General features: G+C 44.8%; 2 protein-coding genes across 3 annotated transcripts in view; both read left to right on the forward strand.

Annotated features, from left to right (window-relative positions):
• Positions 1-20,007, forward strand: part of LOC119172009 (uncharacterized) — a 247,083-nt gene that overhangs the window by 134,291 nt on the left and 92,785 nt on the right. The gene's annotated exons all lie outside the window — the stretch shown is intronic.
• LOC119172011 (alpha-tocopherol transfer protein-like) lies at positions 931-11,374 on the forward strand. Of its 2 annotated transcripts, none has more exons than XM_037422972.2 (5): positions 931-1,169; positions 4,204-4,446; positions 7,990-8,183; positions 8,943-9,053; positions 10,680-11,374. In XM_037422972.2, the coding sequence occupies exons 1-5, from the start codon at positions 1,031-1,033 to the stop codon at positions 10,827-10,829; spliced, it is 837 nt and encodes a 278-aa protein (XP_037278869.2). In that variant the 5' UTR covers positions 931-1,030; the 3' UTR covers positions 10,830-11,374. The 2 variants fall into 2 exon arrangements, with proteins under 2 accessions (XP_037278869.2, XP_075748937.1); XM_075892822.1 differs by having other exon boundaries at positions 941-1,169; positions 4,199-4,446.

Here is a 20,007-nt window from a genome sequence, read left to right on the forward strand (position 1 = left end):
AAAGGCGGACTGATCACGAAGGCAGTGCAAACCGAGGGGAGGTGAAGAAAGCCTGCATATTTTCCGATGATTCTACAGAGGCAGTGCAGAGGCAATGACTGACATGTGACGTACCAGTGACATCATTATGACGTCATATGGGGGAGTAATGACGTGATGATATATATATATAAGGGAAAGAAGTGTATACCTAAGGGCTCGTTTTTCCGTGTTTTAACACAATATTAATGAGATCTAACAGACAGTAATGCCAAGGAATGTACAGTGGAAGTTATTAGAATCAATGGAATGTAAATAAGAAGAAAGAAAAGTGGATGAAAAAATAACCAGCCGTGAGAGGAAGAGCGTATAGAGCGTTCCTGCTCACGGCTGGTTATTTTTTCATCCACTTTTCTTTCTTCTTATTTACATTCCATTGGATCTAATAACTTCCCCTGTACATTCCTATATATATATATATATATATATATATATATATATATATATATATATAAATATATATATATATATATATATACATTATTGTTCATGTTGGCGCCGACACTGGTCGACGCGGGACGCTGGTCAGTTTTCGCTGTTGTTGAGCCCTCCGAGGCTTTCGACTTAAGAAGCGCCAACGTGATCGTCAGTTGTGAGCGTGCTCTACACGTACCTGGCTGTTGGCGGAAACCCCCGATGCGCAACTCGTCTAATGACCTTCAGTTTACATATACGCGCGCTTCATTTGGCCAAATGTGTTTACACAAGGCTCACCCGCCTGCAACTATTCGTGTGTAGGGCGGCGTTCGTCGACCGCAGCTGTATCACGCAGGATAATTCTCTGCGACCTTGAACGTGGAGCAGTTTGCAGCGGCGCTGCGTCGGCTTCGACTCAGTGCTGTACGATAAAAGAAACACCGCGTGTTTTCAGCGCGCTGCGCCCTCGCCGCCCGCTGACGATGCATAGCCTCGTGCCATTAAATCTCGGCGTAGTCGCGACACGACTTTACACTCCTCGTCCCGCATCGCCAGCCTGCGTCGGCGGTTGTGTATGCCGCAGCAACCGACGGGATTACGCAAAGTTATTATGGAGTCTGGTTTTCAAAAGCGCTTTCCATGGCAAGCAGGAGACGTTGCATTGGACGCCGTAGCCGAACAGTCCCTAGCCGAACTAAGAAAACTATTGGAAGGTAAGACGAAACCGAGGATATGCATTGCTTTGCTACGAGTTGTGAGTGACGTTCGTTGAGCAAGGAATGTAGATGTATGCAGTATATCGCCCAGAAGACGTGTTAGTCAGTGTGAATTGACGAATATGTGTGTCTTTGTAGAAACATTAGCACCAGCGATATATTCTCTCTTTGACAAAGCTACAGGTCACTTCAAACAGTACATTTTCATCTGATCTGGAGATTCTACTCACTCATTTTAGTGTGACAATCACGAGCTTATTGCTGAACGCTCTACACGTTGTCAGGATTCGATGCTTCGCGTTCTTTTTTTAGACATCCTCATTTAATGCTTGCGTGTCATCGTTATCTACCATCTCTCGTATCTTATGGGTCATCGTGCTGCTGACAGCGGGCGGATGATACTTATCTGCCCTCAATATTTATCCCTGGATATCGGCTTTTGTACACCTGTAGTGGCCGTTGCAAGAAAAAAAAAGATGCTAAACGCAACCTATGTAACTCGCATGTACAACTCCAGAGTCCACGTTGCTAGATGTGCGGCAGTTTCGGCTTCAGAACCTTGTGGGACTTTCGTCGAAAAAGTGTGATATCTGACCAAGTAGACTTGAAAAATAGTAAATGCTCCCTCTTCCCTTAACATGGTATATAAATGTCACACCTTATGAACGCGTTACTGATTTGAAATGGAAATATTATGGGCCACTGTGCTCTCCAGTTCAACATTGGCCGACAAGCATCACTGGCCACAACAATAACAACAGTAAGAAAACTAGCTACAAGCAAGACATACTCCCCAAAATTCGTCAGTGTCCAATGTTGATACTAATGTTTTACAGCGAAAGGTTGCGTGAGAACACAACAGTTGTTTCTGGCACCATAGTTGTCCATCGCCGGTGTCTGTAACCGTTATTGTGGGAAGCAAGAAAAAACAAAAAAATCCATGAGACTACGGGATTCCAACCCGGGCGCTCTGCGAGGAAGCTTAGTATTCCACCAGAAATCTTAGCCGGAGCTGGAACCTCCTTTGTAAACGGACCCCAGTATGCAAGCTTCATGCCGTGGAAAAAACCACGCTGACATGCGTAACCCATAGTGCTTGAGAAGAATAAGATAACGACCAGACGTGACAGAATGCGAGTTGCGTAACGGGTGGGTCATTGAATGCTTCCAAAGCATTAGGAAAGCGTAAGCCATAATTTTTCAGTGTAATTACCCACAGCATCAACAAAACATGCAAAGAATGCCTTACAGGCGTGTACAGGCGCCGCGCTTCTCCGAAGAATAAGGAATAATGACATACTAAAGGCTTGCCTATACCACACAAAGGTTATAATAATTTATGGCGTAGTGGGTGCCTTCCAAGTGCACCTGTAGTAGTTCACCCAAGAAAGTTTACAAGAGGCTCCAGGAAAGCCGCTCTCCCCGCTTGCGCTATGACTGCGCTGCACGTTGCGCATAGGCATGACGCCTTTGTTATCTTTTAAAGTAAAGGTCCAAGGTAAAGTGCAACGTGTGCGTGATGATACTGAAACAACAAACATGACCAATACGCAACAAGTCTTGTCACCTTTATTGCATTTTCTAAAATACTCGCAGGTTTCATAACACGAAAGAAAAGTTCATTTCTGGTTGCGTCACTCCGTTTTACTCCAATAAGCACTACACTCCCTACCAGCCTTTCTTTGCATACGCGTCATTCTAAGCTAGTCCTGTAATCATACCTGCTCCATTTCTTTATGGATGTGGTGGTGGGGGAAAGGGGCATTGAAACTATTTTTCTCTTTCTAAGTTTATGCTATCAGCTTTGTTAGATGAGGCCAGCATTTGCTCATTTATGCATAGATTGCAGATGCATTTTCTTCAGCGTCTTGCAAAGATCTTCACGTCCATGCAGTGCCTCGAGATTGTAACTTGTCTGAGAAAATCCTTTGTACTTTCTCCTGGATTTTCTTACTCGCAAGATCTGTTCGTTCATCTTGACGGGAATCAAGTCTTTAGTCGTACATGATTTGTAGCTAAGGCTTTCACACTGTGATGGTCGGGAATTCTGTGTGAGAAATTTATGGGTTAAAGTCCACACTCAATTTCTGCGTCAATATCTTCGGGCTAATAATAAACAAAGAAAATTGGTCTGCATAGCCCCCAGAACACTTTAAAACCACGAGAGAAAGAAATCATGGCTCATAGATGCAACAGACGTCAATCCAACTTGCTTAAAATTTTTTTGTAACCTGGGCGTCGGGACAATTAAATGAATAAATGACAGTAGTTATGAGCTGCCTTCATTTTGTCAATGTGGAGTCAATATCGAGAGATTCTCTTCATATAGTTTGGCATCCTCACTTTTTTTATCTTTTTGCTTATCTTGGCGTCACTAGGCAGCTTGGGTCTTCAATTCCTAAAGCATGTTATTTCATGCTATTGTAACAACCTCATTCTACGGAAGCAGGCAGCAAGCGCTCATGTTTCATTCACGCTATGATGTTCCATGAGACATGTAGAGAGAGAGAGAGAGAGAGAGAGAGAGAGAGAGAGAGAGAGAGAGAGAGAGACTTCATGCGGTCTGACTGATTCATCGCCCTGCATTCGTGTGCTTTGATCAACCCGGATGTCACTTTGATCTCCTATTATAATTAAATTAATGAATAAAATTAACCACAGGCGAACACATATAAATTTGTTTCGGGGTTTCGACTTCCTCTATATAAAGGAATCTGACCTGACAGGGTGCTATCGTGCCGGAGCCTTTAGTTGCACATGTTCCTCAAAATACCCACTACTACAAATACGACTTCACTGGATATGGGCTAGCAAGCACCAGCGTAGTGTGTGTTCATGGATGGGTGTGCATGTGGTTGTGTGCACACAGGTACAAAGCATAAAATGTGTTTGTGTGAGTGTGGGGTGGGTACGCAAGAGACTGAGCTGCCCCCCTGGCAAGATCAGTGCTGGTAAATTATATCCCCTTACCATGCGCTCGAAACAAGCCAGGTAACGGTGAACATTAAGCGTGATCTTCAATTCAGCGCAGGTGAAAAGCTGGCGAACGCTCCCACTGATTCTGCCGACTTGCTGCGCTTCCTGCGCTATCGCAAATACGACGCCCACGCGGCGCTGGACGTTCTCAAGAAATATTGTGCAATCAGAGCCTCCGCTCCGAAGCTCTTCGAGGGACTCAAAGAGCCCGATAAGATGCGAGAAGTAGGCCAAGACATCTTCACCATACTGCCTCACAGGAACATGCATGGCAAGCCAATCATGTTCTGCAAATTTGGTGAGCAAAATTTCATTATTACAATCACTGTATATCTACCTCGACACAGCTGGAACGATTCTGCCTTTAGAATGGCTGTCGTCACATGAGAGGCCCCAGATGCACGGAAACAGAAGCCGATAACTGAATTAATGCATTGTTGATTTGATTGATTGATATGTGGGGTTTAACGTCCCAAAATCACCGTAAGATTATGACAGGTGCCGCAGTGGAGGGCTCCGAAAATTTTGACCACCTGGGGTTCTTTAACGTGCACCCAAATCTGAGCACATGAGCCTACAGCATTTTTGCCTCCATCGAAAATGCAGCCGCCACAGCCGGGATTCGATCCCTCGACATGTGGGTCAGCAGGCGAGTACTTTAGCTATTAGACCACCGTGGCGGGGCAATAAATGCATTGTCAGCTTTCCATATACAGAGAATATTGTACAGCGAGAACTAGATTATATTTATAGCACCTCTATTTCTGATGGTGGCATCTCAGGTAATCCATACCAGAAACACTTGTGACATGTCAGCTTAGTAGTAACTTTAAGTACAGCAATCACTTCTACGTTGGTCATTTTCTTAACTAGTTACAAACTAAACATTTTTTTCCAGCTTATCAGTGTTGCTACTTAACAGACTGAGCTTACGCTTGCCATTATTAGCTGATAATTAGCGTTATCAAAGCAGTAAAATACGTTTGTTAGCTTGAACATCAAATGGTTCACTAGAGCTCTTCATTACCGAAAAAAGATGTAGGCAAGAAAGAGAGATGCAGTATGGAATATCTTAACTCGCGAGCTTCCAAAAGTGGAAGAAAAAAAACATGGCAATGAAAAGGGAGTGTTTTGGCACGAGTCACCATGTTTTTCGTCCCAACCAAAATTTTTTTTCGCAGTAACGGAAACTTTATGTTACACAGAAAACGGTGCCAAAGACAGGACCAGGAAATACAAGACATATACGACGCTTTCGACGTTTCTAACTTTCATTTTCAACGAGTAAAAATGGTGTCCATATACGAGGGCTTTGGTTCTAAATATGACCAGACAAGAACTCCGGCAAAAAACTCGAATTCTGGTTTTCAGTTGTTTCAATACTTTTTCAAATGATTCCCACAGACCAACAGCATAAATTTGGTCTGCTCTACTTTTTATGAAAAAAATTGAATTCAAACTTTAAGCAATTCAGCTTTAGGAGTCGCGCGCCGCGGGATTTGAGCTCCACCGTAATATCAACCTAGTAATATTTTTTCCCCACACGAGTCGCTAATGCAAATTTCTGCTGCTGACTCTTGAAGTATGAGTAATTGAAACTCTTGTCAATAAAGGCAAGAATTTTATTGACACTCAGCTGCTTGATGATGTGTTATTTGCTTGAATTTGTGCTCACGAACGTGGACGCAGGTAGCGAAAAGGGGAAGTCGCAAGCGTTGTGGCACAAGTGTATCACTTCGAATAAGTTTGCCTTCAATTCAATTCAATTCAGTTTGTTTACCAAAAATAATCTGGAGGGACACCTGGGCAAAAAGATGTCGCAGCAGCTTGACGAAGGCCCAGGGTCACTTACATGGCAATAGCACATATATGACACATGTCAAAAAGTGTTTTTACATGACATTCACATCGAAAGCATTATACATACAGATCAGCATACGTCACACATACACATAAAATGTAACAATGACACTTTGTACAAGAATAAAGGGTAATGCGTTATAGATTTGATTGATATGTGGGGTTTAACGTCCCAAAGCCACCATATGAATATGAGAAGCGCCATGGAGGGCTCCGGAAATTTTGACCACCTGGTGCTTCTTTAACGTGCACCCAAATCTGAGCACACGGGCTAATGCGTTAATACAAAGATAAAAAGCAGATGTTTTTCATTTATTGCGGTTGTGTGTTTGTACCGGTTGAGTATGGTTGGAATATTATAAGCTAGTGATTGCAGGCTGTAGTTGTTCCGGGACCAAGGCACCTTTCATACTGCAGGGTTGCGTATGTGTTTTGTGTTGTTGTGCGGTTCTAGCTTAGCTATAGGGAAGTAAAGTAAAGTAATTTTTAACATTTTGGGATGGGAAATACATTTTTTTTCTAATTATCCACATTCATGCATCCTGTCAACGCGGTGTAATTTGTGTTTGAGAAATATACCATATGTGGCTGAAAGTCGATCAACATTTTCAATATAGCGGACACTTTTCTTTTGAATTTTTACAAGTTTTTGTATGTTGCAATGTGAAGTTGTTGCCCAGACAAAGTTGCAGTAGTGGGCATATGGCAGGAATAGACTGTAATAAATTTGCAGTTTTGCCCCCACAAGCAAGAATGCGCGGCAGTGCGCCATAGCACCGATAATCGCAGATAGCTTATCGCAGAGATAATTGCTGTGAGCATCCCAACGTAAACCAAAAGAAAAATATACTCCAAGAATTTTAAAGCCTTAAACAGGTTACGCCCCTAACATCGATAAAGCTAGACTCACGTGAGATAGCAGGCACAGCCCTTGCCGATCACTTTAATCATCGTTTCAAAACTGCGCAAAGTGACATACCTAGCGGCAGTGGCATGCAGCATGAAGGAATTAGGCTGCTGCATTGTTATTCGCGAAAGTGCATTCTTTGCGCCTGCCGATGAGGGTGAAGTACACAGAGTGTACATGAGATTGAAGGACAGTATCGCTTTAGATATAAATAACTTGCATATTAAGCATATAAAATATGTTTTAAGATCTATTGTTCTTCCACTGGTGCACATTTATAACTTAATTTTAGAAATTTCCATTTACTCAAGCGCAATGAATTACGCTAAGGTTTCAGTTATTTATAAGGGTGGTGATCGGAATTCTGCGACAAACTACCGACCTCTGTATTTCCAGTACTTCCAGATTTTTCGAAGGGTACAGAAAAAACTCGTATTTACTCGAATGACAGACTTCTTAAATAAAAAGAGCATTCTCACTGACTCACAGTATGGCTGCCGAAAAAAAAAACAGGTCGACAGAAATGGCACATCCTAAAACTGAAGGAATACATATTACAGAGCTTTGAACATAACTGCTATACAGCTGGTATATTCACCGATTTTAGTAAAGCTTTCGACAGTCTAGATCACGAGATTCTTATTCACGAACTTTTTCTATGTGGATTTCGTGGAAGACCTTTAGAATTACTGCAGGGATATCTTAAAGAACGGAATCAGTGTGTCTCCATCAATAACCACAAGTCATCCTATTTACCTGTTCTATGCGGTGTGTCCCAAGGCAGTACTCTTGGACCACTCTTGTTAAATGTATTTAATAATGACATTGTAACTATAGCCGATGATGCGAATTTTATCGTGTACGCGGACGATAGCACATTGTGTGTATCAGGCCCTGATGCCAACAAACTTGTCGAAAGATGCAATGAAATCATGCTCACTTTGTCGAACTGGACTCAGGCAAACAGGCTTAAGGTAAATTCAAAGAAAACAAAATTTATGGTGTGTCGCGCTAAAACTAAACCCCTTTATTCACACTGCGCCATCCCCGCTTGTTTTGAATCTATTTGTACAGGCAAATGGAAGCCACCCAAGCAGAGCAACCTGCAGCTCATCCAAGCGATGGTGTTCTGTCTCGAGCACGTGTCCATCTGTCCCGAAGCCCAGACACTTGGCTTCTCTATGGTGTGCGACTTCGAAGAATACACCTTGCTGTGCGTGAAGCACATCGAAATCGGCCTCACCAGAAATTTCCTGCACTACATACAGGTGTGACTTGACGCGCCGCTAAAGGTTCTTCAGAGTGCATATGCGCTGCATTATGCGGGATAACATTCGATTAAAAAAAATGCGCTAGCTCTTTCGATAAAGAACCACAGTCGGCGCTGTTTGTCTGAATTCAATTTGATAACATAGATACCTCGAAGGGGAGCCCACAGCAACTTGATTTCATTACTTACACGCCTAATGTTGCTTCTCAATATACAGATCGCTTTTGTCCTCCGACTCAACGATTCGTCATATAGCCGGAGTGAATGATAAAGGGCTGTTTTTTCACTGATTGTTACTTCACGAAACCATCATATATGATATCACATGTGAGATTCGTCTCAATATATACGTGAATCGCTATTGCTGAACAGCTAAACTTATTTGACAAAGGGCACTTTATCAACACCGCTGCTTCGCTCGCCTATGCAATACTTTTCAGCAAACTCTTACCGCTTTATTCATGCATCTGAATGACGATGGTGTATTTTTGCCTCGACGCAGAATTCACATGTGCAAATGACAGGAGCCTGGCTCGCATAAAATTTTTATAAAAATATTTGTGTTGCTAAAGAACCTACGCCCTGCATGCGTATATTTGTTTATTCAACAAGGATATTAGTTTACAGGAAAGTATGTACAAGATTAAATATAGTTAAATATAGTGAGAGAGGAAGGCCGATCTTCCCTTATTGTTCGATAATGGCTCATTTTCATTAACGTCGTGTTTGTGTTTGCTTTGCTTTGATCGTTTCGCAGAACTGCCTTCCTGTTGTAGCAAACGAAGGTCACATTATAAGGCAGCCTGCAGCTTTCGACGTGGCGTTCAAGATAGCTAGACCATTCCTGAAGGATGAGTCCATCAAAGCGGTAAGCTTCTTCGTTTAAACGAATAGAAACTCACGTATACTATATCACGCTCAAATGATCGCTTGATTCGTACTTGTGGATTAGGAGGCATCGTGCATGTGCAACTCCTGCGGACTGCTTTTGTCTTGTCAGCGGCGACTCCCTTAAGTGATTCTCCGGAGCTGCGCTGCACACTGCGCGTGTGCTGTGAATCTTTTGCACTCGCACACACACACCCTGCTCTCTTTATGTCTTTTTCACCACCTCATTCCCTTTCCCACGTGTCGGGTCTAAAGGGTAGAAAATCCAATTGACTTATTCGCCTTTTCTGCCGTGTCTCTTTTTCTCACTCCTGGTGACAATTATTTCGTTTCAATTGTTTACCCTAAGCGTCCAGCATCGGTCATTACATAAGGGGGGTGTTGCGAGTATAACAAGCAGCGAACTTGTTAGAACAGCAACAAACTTAAAAGAGAACAATATAGTAAGCACGTAACACAAATAAAGTACGCAACAACTTAACCATTAAACAGATCAAATCGACACACTCCAACAAATAATACTATAATAGAATTAATATGCAATAGAATAACACAAGGTCTACCAGCAGCGTACGGCAACAACATGATAGACCTCGAAAATGGTTAGAAATCAGACAGCAGACAAAGAAAACCAGATAAATTGTCCGCATATGTGGTGCTCTTGTAACAAGTGAGACACAGCCACACCTGTGAGAAAACAAACACGTATTCCTTTATTAGCAGCTTTTACCAACGGCGAGCTAGCCAGCCAAGCCCTATAGATATAACTAACAATATGACAACCAATCCAATACAATGCGAATATAACAAGGCCAACACGACACGCGCAGTACAACAGAACGCATACAAAGTACCGTGAATGTAGTGTCCCCCGAGTCCGACTGACGGCGAGAGCCTGCGAGCACGAGCCGCGGTATCGAACCCACAGACCCTCCTGGGACCCGACCTTCGGCGACCATGGTCAGCCGCAAGAAAGAGACTGATCGCTGATCCCCATAGCACGCATAATCTCGCTCCCGCTAGGCGGTGCTGCTGAACACCGTAGAATAGAGTTACTGTATATGCTACCTTTAGGTAGCATATTACTGTGGCATATACAGTAACTCCACCGTGGAAAGCTGAACACGCCCACGATAGAAATAAGTAAGAGGAGGTTTGAATATTGGCGATACCAAACTCCAGATGAAGGACAAATAGAGGAAAATAAAAGACATTCTGCCGTCAAGTACACAGAACTGGGCCATGAATGTGTTTTTTTTCTAGGTAGAGTTATACGAAATAGACAAATTATTAGGCCATATAAAAAAATAAAGTTATTTTTCCTAATTTGTCAAGCCTGGTGACATTCTTGTTACCACCCCATTAAAAAGAGGAGGCTCATGCTGTCTACCTATACATTCATCCCTCGCGGCGGCAACTAATTACGCTAATAACGATGTGCCGGCGTCACGAGGCGAAAACGACTTTACAGGAGAGGGATCGACCTTACACGGCACCATGTTCATAGGCGGGCCGTGCGGGAGTACATAGTGCCGAGAACAACTTATCGGCACGAACTTTTATGACTCTACTTTTCGAGGCTGATTTCCCGCGTGCGTCACCGCAGGTCCACCTCCACGGCAAGCACGTGAGCCGGATTCAGAGCGACATTCCTGTGAGCGTACTGCCCAAGGAGTACGGAGGCACGGCGCCCGACACCGACTGGAACGTCTTCTGGAAGAACGTGTGCCTCGATTGTAAGGCGGACAGCGCTTAGCTATAATGCAAACGACCCTGTGTTTCGTCAACAAGAATATGGCGTCTGGGTTCGTTGGCTTCCCGGAAAACACTTAGTCGTTCGTGGTGCACAAAAAATGAACGTTGGCCAGTGCTTTCTTCTCAGTCGCAATTTAAATAAGGGCCTGTATAACAGTAATATGCAGCAAGCAGAAGTCTATGGGAAATTGGGTGGGGGGGGTAAGGGGGAGGGGGTCGACTTTTTGAAATGAAGCGTCATTATCTACTGCACAGTGATACGCAGGGAGAGATACGGCAGCAACTGCTCGGACAATTTGAATTAGGTAACGAAAAGGGGGAACACCATATTATGACAACGACGTGTTGTTGTGAACACTGTACCCTTGGTAACAGGAATATAAGCGCATACAAGCTTACTCAAGGCATAGTGCACACGAACAAAAACATAAGGTGCGCCATCAATCATGTGATACACAATCTTCTCTATAGCCCCAGTTTGGTAGCCTTGTTTTGAAATGTTGATATGTCTGTGATGATTGCCGGGAATAAAATTTTATTTTTTTACACTGTTGGTGGGGCAATGGATTTTGCGCACCTGAGTGAGAAGATATCATCACATTATGTTTGTACGAGTTAGGATCTTTATAAAAAGCCCGGGTAAGTGCTTTCGGTTTACTGTGCTATGCAACAAGACTCCGGCAAAGAATTGTATTGTTACACATGAATGTTGCATGCATTCTTCGCTTTCTCTGGTTGTTGCATGGAAACTTGAAACGTGCGGTGGGCGTAAACTTGCCCCTTATGATGTAGCTCTAGTGCCTAATGCACTCGACTGCTGACCCAAAGGTCGCGGGGTGAAGTCCAGGCCACGGCGGCCGAATTTTCGATGCAGTCGAAAACGCTGAGGCCGTTTACTCAGATTTAGGCGGACGTTAAAGAACCCCAGGTGGCCCCGCCGCGGTGGTCTGGTGGCTAATGTACTCGGCTGCTGACCCACAGGTCGCAGGATCGAATCCCGGCTGCAGTGGCTGCATTTTCGATGGAGGCGAAAATGCTGTAGGCTCGTGTGCTCAGGTTTGTGTACATGTTAAAATACCCCAGGTAGTCTAAATTTCCGGAGCCCTCCACTACGGCGTTTCTCATAATCATATGATGGTTTTAGGATGTTTAACCGCAACAATAATCACTTATATTTCCCTTTCTTCTCTTACTCTCAGAAAGTATTTGTATTTTTTCTCAGAAAGGTGTATCATGGTCTGGATAACGAAGATGGCAGATGAAACAATGAAACACCCGTTGTCATTTTGAAGACCAATCATCCAAGAAGGGGAAAGATAGATAGATACAAACTCTAGTGATGTGCTGGGCATGTTCGACTGGCTAGATTGTCTAGCTTGCATTGGGCGATAACAGTATATAGCCAGCCAATTAAAAAATGACGTAGTTCACGGTCAAGGTGACCCTCATTTACCCGTCCCAATATTTTCATTACCGTACATGCCATAGTGCCCATCAGTGTAACAGAAATGACCCTGTGTGACGTAAACAATGTGTAGACTATACTTCATTGTACGACATGTGGACTTGTAATGGCACTGAAGCCGGTAGTGACTCCAGAGGTATGAAAATAGACAGCAGATAAACGGATATATGGTAAAAAAAAACTATCGATTGGCGAAGAAACCAGACCGAACACTGTTTTTTGTTTTCAACTTCTTCTTATCGTACAGTGCTCGCCTGCATGCGTTTATTCCTCCTTTTTCTACATACTCCCCACCCCCCCACCCCCCAGTAGAGCTGCACAACTCGAACTTGAACAATTGTTGCACAAAACATTTCTGCACTGGTCATCTTAAAAGCTTTTGCAAACTCAGGTTATGTCATCTTAACCAGGGTCGACGTGTATGGTTCGTCTTAAGGACCAAACACTGCTGCAAGTGCAAAGTTTATCGAAAATCACCGTAACATATATTTGGAGGCTGCTGCTGCAGAGTGCTTGGTCAAGTGAACTGCCCATAGTTTCGATCGGTGCTCTTCTCTATATTGGATCAGCCTGTGATTTACCTGCTCCTGATGGTATCTTCGGTTCTTGCTGTCACGTCGAGTGTCCTGAGGACTTCGAGCTTCGTAGTCGTAGTTGTTTCGACTCAGAAAAGGCTGCGATGAAAATTGCACCGTAAATATCGGAGAGGGCTCTTTGACGTCCGTATGCGTGTATACGTGAGCTGTCTTGATATGCCATTCGCCTTTGCTTCCACTTGTGCCTTATCCGTTTCTTATCAGCTGTGCTTGCTCTTTCCAAGTGCCTTGAGCAACGAAGACTTCACTTTTCTGCCAAATCTGCCCCATGAACCAACCAACTAATGGGCACAACGTGAAATGAACTTCGAATGACCTCGATGCATTGATGGTGTGAATGAAGAGTTCGCCTTGATGCTCTTCTCTGGCTTGTGGTGCACCTTTTATCGAAACAGTAGCTGAGGGCTGGTGTGCCTTGAGTGGGTGACAAAGCGGGAAACACGACTTGGAGCTCAGAAGTCAAAAAGGCTCTTACAGCTTCACAATGTGGTGCATAACAGTTGGCCTGATAGACCGTAGCATTCTCAGCTAGCATCTCAGCTTGACCTTGTTCCATGCATTGCCGGATGACTGGGCCGTATCGCTCCAATAAACCTTTAATCCATTGACTTTTTGCCAAATTTTGTGGACATGTCAGCACGGCATCACGGTCATTTCTGAGTAGCTGTTTCTGATCTTTCTTCCAAGTGATTACGTGTCTCTCATTTTGCTCGTCAGTCGTTCTTTGGAAGCTCGCAATCGACTCATATAAGTGTGCTTCACCAGGATCTGCGATGGCTGCTGCTTCAAACTGCCGGAATGATTGGGGAATGTGTGATACTGTGTCGTTTACACTGATCGCTTCTACTTGCAAAACACAGTGCGTGATGTCAGCTTCACAGCCGAGCGAGTCACTTTGACGACTGGGCCCTTGCAGTGTCCATCCAAACACTGTGTTGATTGCGACCGATCCTGGAATTTTTCTACTTCTTACGACTCCTCCTCTAGTAACCTTCCACAGATGGTCAGCTCCAACCAACAGGCTGATGCCAGTCTCAATCTCCGCCTCAAGAAAGTTCTTTCCATCTGCAATAACTTTCCCTTCGCGACGCAACTTCTGTATAAGGTAGTCACCACTTGTCGTCGAAAGAATGTCGTCACAGATAACCGGTACGCCAATGGCCCGAATGATGTGGATCTGAGAATGATGTTGGCTCCGCAGGGGGACTTCAACAACTTTTCGTCTTTCTGCAGAACTTGGGGAAACGCGGGCAAAGGTGGTAAATGAAACTCAAGTTTCTCCCATCAGCCTAAGTTGCATTTTTCCAGCTAGATCTTCTGTGGTGTATGATCGCTGGCTTCCTCCATCGAGAATCCCTCTAACGTATCTTGATCTGCTACCATTGACGACAAAGGCGCGAAAGGTCTGCAAGTGCACTGCTGTGTCCGTCTTTGCGCAACCACTTGATAAATTCTTACCGCATAGCATCACTGAGTGTGACGTCCTTGACGTGCAGTTTGAAGCTTATGCTGGTGACGACGTTTCCAATGTAGCCAAATTTATTACGCAGTTAGAATCACACATACTCGATGCGTGCCTTCCATGACAAGTTGAGCACGTAAGTTTCACTTTAAAAGATCGTGCCAGGTGACCTTGTGACGTGCATTTGTAGCAGCGGTTGGCTTCAGCCAGCTTCTTTTTCTTCTCGTACAGTGCTCGCCTGTGCGCGTATGTTCCGGTAGTTGCATGGGAAGAGCACTTATTCACAGAAAGAAAAAAAATATATGAGACTTACCTCGAAGTATACCACTAACAGTGCGATCGAAAAAGAAAGCTGAGCAAAAAAAGGCGGAAAAAATTAATTGAATAGCAGTGGTGGAAAGAAAACCGACTCCGAGTAACTGTACCGAAAGGGTAAAAACGAATTACGCAAGGCTACCTTTTTCAATCGACGAATGAGCACTTTCCTTTTAGAAGCGAAGTTGGGGTACCTTCGAAGGCATTGTTTTAAAGCGAGATTAAATAAAGGAGAAAGGTGAGCATACGTGGCGAAGCTAAGAGAAAGCGACCAAGAAGGTTTTGATTGAATGTGAAAATATACATTCTGTTGCGTGTAAGGACACTAGCCTACATGAAGTCTTGTTTCCTAGGGTCAACGTTGGAAAGGTAAACAAATCGACGTCACGTAGCACGTGACCTTATCATGGGCTGGCAGCTGATCAATAATCCCTCGAATAATACTTGAAAGAATGAAGTCTGCCAGAACGAGACCTTCGCTATGAATCCAGGAAAGAAGTTGAAAATTTAAGGGCCTGTTTTTCGTTGTCAGACACAATATAATGGAGAAGCAACAGACAACACAGCCCAGGAAAGTACAGGGGAGGCTGTTAGTAGTAGTATGTACCCCATAAATTAGACGGAGGCATAACCGGCGTGGTACCTCAGTTGGTATAGAGCATCGGACGATAGTAGTGGGTTCGGTCCCTGTTGAGGGCAATTATCTTTTTGTCACCTTTTGATTTCTTCACATTTACATTGTTTCTTTCTATTACCATCGCCTATACTTTACACGGCAGTGTTGTCAGTTACTTCTAACGAATATGGTGTCTAACAAAGACAAAGAAGCCCTTAAGTTTTCCACTTACTTCCTTTACCCATAGTGAACATACGCATAGAAGTGCATGTTTGTGAGCTAAACAGAATGATCAAAACTTCAAAGGTAAAAAGAAGACGCTGACTAAAAAAAAAAACACTTTAAACTTATAACAGACGTTGTGGCTCCTGCACAGGGGCCCCGTTCAAAATACAGGGTGTTTCAAGAAACGTGTTCACTATTATCAACAAATTACAGAAAGGTGGTGCTACTTCCGGCGTGCTACCTGTGGTGTTACCTTTACTATGGCAGAGGTCGTCTTCGGATGCGTGCAACTTGACAATAAATACTGCAATAATTATAGCAATCAAGATAATCAATTTTTAACCAGAGGAAATAAGAGGTCGAGTCCGATGCGTGAATTCAAGTCCTTCATGAGAACAGAACGTAGCAACTTTAAAATTTCTGAAAGGCGGCCACTCGTAACTACCGCGGGGCGATGGAAATCTGAATAATTCAGTAGGCGAAACAAACCGGCGCAGCAAACAGCGCCTCTATTACAGTGTCTAGAGTATATTTCTAGACACTGTACATCTACTATTGACTTTGAAAACGCCCTCAGTGATGACACTGTTTCCGTTGCATCGGGGGAGGAGGATAAGCGAGCCTCAATAAGCGCCCATGCGGCAGGAAAGCGCTCCCATGAAACTAAATATGTAGATAGACGGTTCACAACGGCGAGGGAAACAGGGTCGTCACCGGAGGATGCTTTCGGAGGGAATAATAATGGCGCCGTTTGCAGCGCCGGTTTCTGTTTCGCCTACTAAATTAGCCAGAGTTCATCGCCCCGTGGTGATAACCAGTGGCCGCGTTTACGAAATTTCAAAGTTGCTATGGGCTAGTCACACGAAGGAATGAAATTCACGCATTTGACTGGACTACTTATTTCCGCTGGTTCAAAAGTTGATTTCGATAATTCTTATGATCGCTGCCGTAATTAATGTTTGTACGCATCTGTAGATGCTTTCTGCAAGAGTATGGGAACGCCTTATGTAGCACGCACATACCTCTTTTCTGTAATTTTTCGATAATAGTGGACACATTTCTTGAAACACTGTGTATACTTTACAAGGTGTTTCACTTAACTTCAGAAATACATATCTAAAAAAAGTAGTTAATGGCGACCGAATGAAACCAATTTATACTGTGAAGTAAGTGGCACTCATTAGGCCATTTTGCAGCGAAAGCTGTTATAAGATCTAAACTCGGGCCACGCGAGGCGCCATAGTTGTCCGCCACTGCCGCCGGTGTCCGTAATCACATCGCGCGAAATTAGAAAAAAAACCAACCTAGTACCATTGACACAGCGGGGCTAGAGCCCAGTCACTGAGTCACCGTGTCACGCTGGTGCTTGGGACTTGTTGGCAAACTTGCCTTAGGCAGGCTTGATGTCGGGAAAAGAATTGCGTTATACGACTTAATATAGCATTTTGAAACAGCGAAAGAACAACTAGTCGCATGATGCGAATAGAATGACGAGTGGGCCGACCAATGCTCCAACCCATTACAAAAGATGGTTTTTGTACCCCTACTAATTGTGTGGCGCATACCCACTTCAGGCATAATTTCTCATCGTCGTCAGCCACTGCATGAGCAATTGGCAAAAATTCCTCGCAAGTGTTTAGCGGATAACAAGCTTCTCAGAAGAATGACAAGAAACCACTTAACAAGTGAACTAATCAAGATCCATTAAGCAAAAAAATTATATCCTATTTAGGACCAGGTGCATTTATCTTATCGTAGAGGATATTCCTGAACAACGCCCCGCCACGGTGGTCTAGTGGTTAAGGTTTTCGGTTGCTGACCCGCAGGTCACGGGATTAAATCCCGGCTGTGGCGGCTGCATTTCCGATGGAGGCGGAAATGTTGTAGGCCCGTGTACTCAGATTTGGGTGCACGTTAAAGAACCCCAGGTGGTAGAAATTTCCGGAGCCCTCCACTACGGCGTCTCTCATAATCATATGGTGGTTTTGGGACGTTAAACCCCACAAATCAATCAATCAATTATTCTTGAACAACCAATCCAACTTTTTTTGTGACAATGCACATGCTTCGCGGTGATTCTTTCTGGCATATTTATTTATTTATTTATTTATTCATAATACCCCTAAAGGCCCTCGTGAGAGGGTATTACATAGGGGGGTTACATGAGCAAAATTATAAACAATAAACATAAAAGCATATAAAGCATATAAAGCAATAGCATATAAAGAAAGCCAGAGTAATATGAAAATAAAACCACGCGACTGCAGTCATGGCCTATCTTACTGTAGCGCTCTGGACCGATCTAGATCACGCACATTTTCTAAACCCGGATTACACAGGTACCATTAGCTGTTTTATTTTCTTGCTGCGCGAAAAGCAAGAGCTATAAGCGAAGGCGTCTGCAGAGGTATAGCTCAGAAGGGGCAATGCAGAAGGGCCCCCTAGTGCGTTGTTATGACCGCCATCGCTAGACGCCATGCTGTCGCTGAGAAGCGTAGGGGGGCAGCGTTCCCACGCCTGGAATCCCGGTTTTCTTGGAACCAGCGTCGAGAGATGACGGGGGAGCGGCGCTCTTTTAGTCCTCAAAGAGGTAGCCGCTTGGTCGGCTGCCTATGCCCGCCAGGCACTGTCCCTGCTAGCCGGCGGATGAGACGTCGTGTCGCCACGAAGCTGTAAGCCGTTCCAGAGAGGACAACAAAGACAGCGTCTTCCTTTGAAGAAACGGCGGCCGCCGCCACAAAGTGCCCTGCTAATTGAGCGGACAGATTGGCGGACCGTTTGATGTCTGCTGTCCGAAGCTTGGGACCCCTCGACCAGCGACACACACGACGAGCAAGAGCCCCCCTGGCGCCACCTTTCAGTGCAGTGATCTCGACTCAAAATGGGATGTTCACGTGCGCCGTGCATGCTCGTACCTTTCACCTGTTGTGTGTGTGTGTGATTGGTGTACCCCTCAAGAAGGAGGAGCCCGACAGGGCTTATAAGGACGCCGCCGAGTGCGGGACGTCGCTCTGAACCAAGTAAAGGTTCAACCACCACGTTCGTAGTTTGTGAACGCTCTGAACCAAGTAAAGGTTCAACCACCACGTTCGTAGTTTGTGAAGGCTCTGAACCAAGTAAAGGTTCAACCACCACGTTCGTGGTTTGTGAACTCCTAACCTTTCATGCTGTAAATAATTGTAAATAGTGCCATAAACCTGTTTGCTTTTTCGTATCCCCATCTTGTAAGCGCTCGTTTCCTCAACCCGAAGAAGCTACACCACGCTACCACAAGAGACCGGGTTTTGTTTTCGTATCCTCCAGCGACCTTCCTTCCGACCCGCAACAACTGGTTGGCAGAGGTGGGATATGACTCAGCACCCTGAGCCACAACAACTGGTTGGCAGCGGTGAGATACGACTCAGAACCCCGGATCACAACAGCGTGGCAATGTGTATATATAGACCGCGGGCGTGCGCCGCGCAGTTGGTTCAGTGAACGTGACTGTTCTGACGTGCTGTCACATAGCGGTGTTTTATGTTGGTGCTAGAGACTACGAAAAACATCGGAGCTCGAGCCTTCAGTGATTACCGGTGATTCGAGCTCACCTTTCCTCGTTGCTCTATCATTCTTTTCACTATATTTATTCGCCATTCATATTATTTAATAACGCGCGCACACAAACGACCACTTCGATGCTCCGGTGATCGCATGTAGTCATAGTGGCTTGCGTGACGCGTATAGAAGACCAATGCTATAAGTACGCCGAAAGGTGAGGGGGGGGGAGTGATTTTAAATGCAAAGAAGAGAAACGTGAGCCCCGTAACTGTCTCTCAGGGGGATGACACCTCAACAGTAGCTCACGAGGGATGGGGGTAGAGAAGGGATTAAAAGGATAGGATTAAAAGGTAAAGAGATAGTGAGAGTGGAAGGAGAGAGTGAGGCACAGGGACAGCGAACGACGGAAGTAAGGAGAAGACAGGAAAGATGGACACGGTTGCAGGAGTTCGAGGACGGGGCACTACTTGCGAGAGCTCTTGTCGGCGACAGGAGATGGCGTAGGGTGAATCCAGTCGGCCACAGCTACGCTGTCGTCGTCGTCGGGGATCGGCGTCAGGAGATGGCGTAGACCAGCCTAGTCGGCCAGAGCTGCACTGTTGTCGGAGATCACGAGGGCACAGCCGGTCGGCACGGAATCCAGCAAGCGAGTCCCTCGTCGAGAGCTCCGTCGCGCCCGTTCGCGAAAATCTCTTTCACAATAGCTGTCCGCAAACCGCCTCCCCGATGGCTACAGCGGTGCGTCACGTACTTTACGCCCTCGAACGGTGCTATCCCCGGATATAGTATCTCCCGATCTCTCCGCGCTGCAACGCAGTTGCTATCTGCCAGGCAGATACGTTGCCTACTACGAACATTAACAGGTTCGCAAACAGAACGCTCTCATCTCTTACTGGAACAAGACCTCCTATAGAGTGACACAGTTAGTTTTGATCACTGCATACGCAAACGAAATAGTATTAA

The sequence above is a fragment of the Rhipicephalus microplus genome, chromosome 4 (assembly GCF_043290135.1).
Source record: "Rhipicephalus microplus isolate Deutch F79 chromosome 4, USDA_Rmic, whole genome shotgun sequence".
NCBI classification, from domain to species: Eukaryota; Metazoa; Arthropoda; class Arachnida; order Ixodida; family Ixodidae; genus Rhipicephalus; species Rhipicephalus microplus.